Source organism: Limulus polyphemus, unplaced genomic scaffold, assembly GCF_000517525.1.
Source record: "Limulus polyphemus unplaced genomic scaffold, Limulus_polyphemus-2.1.2 Scaffold667, whole genome shotgun sequence".
NCBI lineage: Eukaryota > Metazoa > Arthropoda > Merostomata > Xiphosura > Limulidae > Limulus > Limulus polyphemus.
In genome coordinates, this window is record NW_013666277.1 from 476,634 (window position 1) to 482,476 (window position 5,843).

Here is a 5,843-nt window from a genome sequence, read left to right on the forward strand (position 1 = left end):
ACCAGTTCTCTATCTCTATTCCAGGATAAGTTTAGAAATATTTCAAACCAGTTCTCTATCTCTATTCCAGGATAAGTTTAGAAATATTTCAAACCAGTTCTCTATCTCTATTCCAGGATAAGTTTAGAAATATGTAATTACAGCTTCTCTTCAAATGTGCATTTTTATGCGAATAAAGAAAAAACATCACAAATAATATATAATATATAACAGTTAACAGGAATAGCAGTTTACTACACAGCTTTTCAAAATATAGATATAAAGAATTTAGTATTTTGGGTCATTAAAATTAAGACTTATTGCTTTAGAGTACGACCAATATATGCTCAGGGAAGGTACGAATATTTCTATGTAGTAAATCGCTTCTTTTGGAAACAAAAGAACCAGAAATTTAAAGCACTTTCTTGGGGCTCTGAAGATTTTAATCTCGACTGCAGTAATTATACTCTCGAGCCCAGAACATTTTACGTGGCCTAATTATAGAATAAAAAACACCGCATTTAAAAAGTAATTAACTGGTCTTATTTCTAAAAATGTACTACAATTGAAGAAACTAAAAACATCATAATACTCGAGATCCGTCGAGTTACTTGAACCGAACTCGTATTACAGTATCATAGTCGAAATATTTCAGTAACGTGAACGCTTGGTATACTTTTGAAGATTAACTGTGTGCTTTGAAGCATTGGATAATATGGAACAGCGGTCTGTTGCTGGGAGATGAATTCTCTTTCTATGTCCCTTAAGCTTACCGAACATTTTCACTGATAGAGGGCTGAAATTCGTAATCTTCTCATCATTCTCCAGTCTTTGTCGGCTCCAGTGAACGAGAGACTGTCGACAGGGTAACATGATGGTTTGAAGGTGGAGACGTAAGCATTCAACTTATTGTCAACAACCCACGTATCTGGCTGATAACAAAGTCTTAGCCGCTACACACGAAGGTAAATATATATATTGGTAACACATAGAGACTACCAATATTCGGTTTTCAAATGAAGGTAAACATAAAAGCGAACCAGTACTGACAAAATACACAGCGAAAAGAAACGTTGATAACTTCAAAAAGAAAGATTTCGGTTTTTTTTTCTTCTGCTGATTCACAGATTTTATTCGGGATTGTGCTGGATTAACAAAGAAGTGGGAAAAAAATTTAGAGTAGATATTCGAAAAATCTGAAAAAAGAAAAAAGAGAGAACAATACCTTTTCCTGGCTTTCTTGTAGATATGTTTTTTTTTCTCTCTCTCTCCAGAGACCTAAGCATTCTCGACGAAAAGCTTAGTCATTCTTTGTTAGCTACATCCTGATCTACCGATTGTAACTATGGTGAGGTTTCAGTTTCATTATCAGTCTTAAGCCTTTAACTGTATAGAGAGGCTAAAAAACACATTACAATTTTTTTACAGTTTGTAATAGAAAATAAACGAACAAACAATATCATAAGAAAACATTATGTAATAGTGTCATCCAGATAGAGTTGTTTTAACAGCTCAAGCTTACGTGGGGCGTAATAACTCACGAAGAAAACATTATGTGGTAGTGTCATACAGATAGAGTTGTTTTAACAGCTCAAGCTTACGTGGGGCGTAATAACTCACGAAGAAAACATGTAGTAGTGTCATGCAGATAGAGTTGTTTTAACAGCTCAAGCTTACGTGGGGCGTAATAACTCACGAAGAAAACATTATGTAATAGTGCCATACAGATAGAGTTGTTTTAACAGTTGAAGCTTACGTGGGGCGTAATAACTCACGATAAAAACATTATGTAGTAGTGATATACAGATAGAGTTGTTTTAACAGCTCAAGCTTACGTGGGGTGTAATAACTCAGAAAACAGTATGTAGTAGTGCCAACCAGACTTGCTGGTAATGGATACTAAAATTCCATTAGACCACTGGGGTATAGCTTTAAACCTCTCTTGTAATATATATATATATATACTAAAATTCCATTAGACCACTGGAGTACATCCTTAAACCTTAGTTATAATGTATATTATAATTCCATTAGTGCTCTCTGCAAACGATGCTATTGATATTCAATTTTACATTGAACGTGTCTTGCTATAAATAATTACTGACATCTCTGAACTATAAACTGTAATTTGTCTTATTGTCAAATGCTACGCTTAAATATGCTTACAAAATGTGGACTTAATTTTTTTTTAGGAATTTGCAGACTCTCAAAATTTTCATTGTTTAGCATCAGTTCTGATGTTACAAATTATTTTATTCTTCGAACAGTGGGATAGGCTTCAACTGAAGTAGGTTAAGTAAACACAACCCTACATTAGTAAGTACAAAGTAGGCCTAACATGATTTATTAACGAAGAATATTTTTCGTTTACTATTCAACCTCAAATTAACCAAATAGTAATTTTTCAAATGAGAGTCCGTTTTATTTCAATGCTTGTTTTGTAATCCTACCCAAATTTAAGCCCAATCCTATTGCAGTGAACAAGAAAGAGGCTTTTGAAAGCATTAGAAAAATAACATATATACATATAATACACACATGAATACAGAGAAATTTTCATATTTATTCGCAATAGCTTGAATCTATTGCAGGATTTAGAAAAAAATACCCCACCTTTTAGCATACATTGAAGTCTAGATGAAAATATTCAAAATTTAAAATGCTTAAATGATTAATAGAAATATTTGGGCGGTCATGTGCTCTTATCGATTTCAGGGTGACGGAAATATGTGACCATAAATACATCAAACTCAAAACAAGAGCCATAGGATGAGTCTTCTGTGTGACAACAACTAGAGGCGACAGACGAGTTGTTGTGTTTCAATTTCGTTGAAAGACACGTCCATCAGATCAGGAGGCCAGGCGCATTTCATGTTGATTTTTGGCCTTGGAACCATCATGGTGATCCATCGAAGTCGGCAGTCACAGACTATTGGATTTCCTAAAGATGAAATATATAGATAAAAATTAAAAAGTTTGGTTTGAATTTCGCGCAAAACTACACGAGGGCTATCTGCGTTAGCCGTCTCTAATTTAGCAGTGAAAGACTAGAGGATTAATATAGTGCGCAGTTGTTACCGGTCAACAATGATTTTAGTTATTTTTATCATATCTATAATAAAATTACTTTTTATTCAGCGCTTTTTTTTGTTTCTCTTTAACTCAAGACTCCGTAGGGGGACTTGGGGGGTTGAATAGTTTTGTTTCGTAAGTTTCGCGCAAAGAATTACTTGCATATAGTCGTCCATAATTTTGAACTGATAGACTAAAGGGGGACTCCCAGTGGCGCAGCGGTATGTCTGCGGACTTACAACGCTAGAATCCGGGTTTCGATACCCGTGGTGGGCAGAGCACAGATAGCCTATTGATGACGGGAAGACAGAAAACCACATTCACAGAGAACTTGGGCTACTCTTGTCTTACCAAATAGTGGGATTTCATCGCCTCTCTTATAGCACGTAAACGGAGGCAAAGTTCCGCGGACCATAAACCCCCGAGTACGCTAACCAATAGTTTGCTCTCAGCCTTTGAGATAAATAAAGAGAAACAGACCATTACTCCGTTTTCAAAAGCAATTACTAAAGATCCTAGCAAATGTTTAGGGAACTGTATGCAAAGAAAAACAGTAACAACAACAAACAAATATTTACTAAAACTGCTAGGCCCGGCATGGCCAGGTGGTTAGGGCGCTCGACTCGCAATCTGAGGGTCGCGGGTTCGAATCCCAAATATGCTCGCCATTTCAGCCGTGGGGGCGTTATAATGTGACTATTCGTTGGTAAAAGAGTTGGCGGTGGATGGTGATGACTAGCTGCATTCACTCTAGTCTTACACTGCTAAATTAGGGACGAAATTCAAAACAGACAGACAGACAGACAGACTAAAACTGCTAACTTTGTATTAGAATAAAGTACAATCAGATAAACTAAAATAAAGTACAATAAGATAAACTAAAAAAGTACAATCAGATAAACTAAAAAGAAGGTACAATCAGATAAACTAAAAAGAAGGTACAATCAGATAAACTAAAAAGAAGGTACAATCAGATAAACTAAAAAATAAAAAAAAGACTAAAATATGACTCACCGGAAAAGAAAAAATTGCCATAGTTCTCGAACAGTATCTTAAATGGCTCAGAAGGTAATGTTTGCAGCTTGTTCTCTTGTAATAGCAGGAACTTCAAAGAAGGCATATCTTCAAAAAAATCTTCTGGAAGCATCTGTAAGTTATTCACTCTAAATGACAATGAGATGAAATATGATGATTTATTGAAAAATGTGTAACTTGAACAATTTTTACAGACTGATATTCGAATATTATATTATTATTAGAGTCATTGAGATGAAATATGATGATTTATTGAAGGCTTTGAACTTGAAAAATGTGTAACTTGAACAATGTTTACAGACTGATATTCGAATATTATGTTATTATTAGAGTCATTGAGATGCGTGATTATCGGTATTCATTACTAGAAATGTCGTAATTAAATACATTTCTTTGTCTGGCCTTTCTTCAGGATATACGAAACTGTAACTGAAAGAGAATACGTCTGTCCCGGGGGTAACTATGTTATTATTAGAGGTATTTATATTTATAACTGTAGAAAACTAAGCTTGAAAGTATTTTACAAACTAATCAGAAACGAAACTTACGCCAAGTTAAGGAAATTCAGTTTCGAAGCGGGTCTAGGAAACATTGAGCGTTTGAGCTCAGAGATACCATTTCCTGAAATATCAAAAATCTCTATTCCCATCAAGTTCGTAAAGGCTTTGTCATCTATATATTTTATCTTGTTGTTGCTGATGGTGAAAAATATCATCTTCTTCGTCAGAAACTGGTTAAATTTGTCGGTAACAAAATGAAGGTCACTATCCTTTACAATGAAGGACTCCAAGTTTTGTAGGTTACCTAATGCCCCCAATTCCCATCCGTTCAGACCTACACATTGGGATACTTGAAATAAATTTAATACTTTATCGAGACCTTGGAAAGGGGAAGGCCCAGGAATGGGCGGGATAAGAGCGGGGAGGGTTGTTTCGGAAAGAATAAATTTTGAAAGACTGATGTTGGATAATAAACCATGGGGAAGGTATGGTAAAGATGATTTCTCGATCTTCAATTCGTATATGCTTAATCCTCGAAATTTTCCGATAACTTCTTCCAACACCTGTTCGTCCGAAATTTGGAAACACTTAAGTAAGATGTTTGACAAGTTTTCTTCCTTTAGAACATAAAAATAACATGATAAATACCTATATTAACAACATAAAAATAACATGATAAATACCTATATTAACAACATAAAAATAACATGATAAATACCTATATTGACAACATAAAAGTAACACGTTAACAACTGTATTGACAACATAAAAGTAACACGTTAAAAACTGTATTAACAACATAAAAGTAACACGTTAACAGCTGTATTAACAACATAAAAGTAACACGTTAAAAACTGTATTAACAACATAAAAGGAACACGTTAACAACTGCATTAACAACATAAAAGTAACACGTTAACATCTGTATTGACAACATAAAAGGAACACGTTAACAACTGCATTAACAACATAAAAGTAACACGTTAACATCTGTATTGACAACATAAAAGTAACACGTTAACAACTGTATTGACAACATAAAAGGAACACGTTAACAACTGTATTAACAACATAAAACGAACACGTTAACAACTGTATTGACAACATAAAAGGAACACGTTAACAACTGTATTAACAACATAAAAGGAACACGTTAACAACTGTATTAACAACATAAAAGGAACACGTTAACAACTGTATTAACAACATAAAGGGAACACGTTAACAACTGTAAACAACATAAAAGAACACGTTAAC

The 5,843-nt window shown here is 34.2% G+C and overlaps 1 protein-coding gene across 1 annotated transcript in view; it reads right to left on the bottom strand.

Moving 5' to 3' along the window:
* Positions 1 to 2,522: 2,522 nt before the first annotated feature.
* LOC106459842 (leucine-rich repeat and fibronectin type III domain-containing protein 1-like protein) overlaps positions 2,523 to 5,843 on the bottom strand; it is an 8,489-nt gene continuing 5,168 nt past the window's right edge. Inside the window, exons 3-5 of the mRNA XM_013919507.2 lie at positions 4,635 to 5,203; positions 4,066 to 4,214; positions 2,523 to 2,920 (exon numbers count right to left, since the gene is read on the bottom strand). Coding sequence (XP_013774961.2) covers positions 2,772 to 2,920; positions 4,066 to 4,214; positions 4,635 to 5,203 — 867 coding nt within the window. The 3' untranslated portion in view covers positions 2,523 to 2,771. The remainder of the gene's footprint in view (positions 2,921 to 4,065; positions 4,215 to 4,634; positions 5,204 to 5,843) is intronic.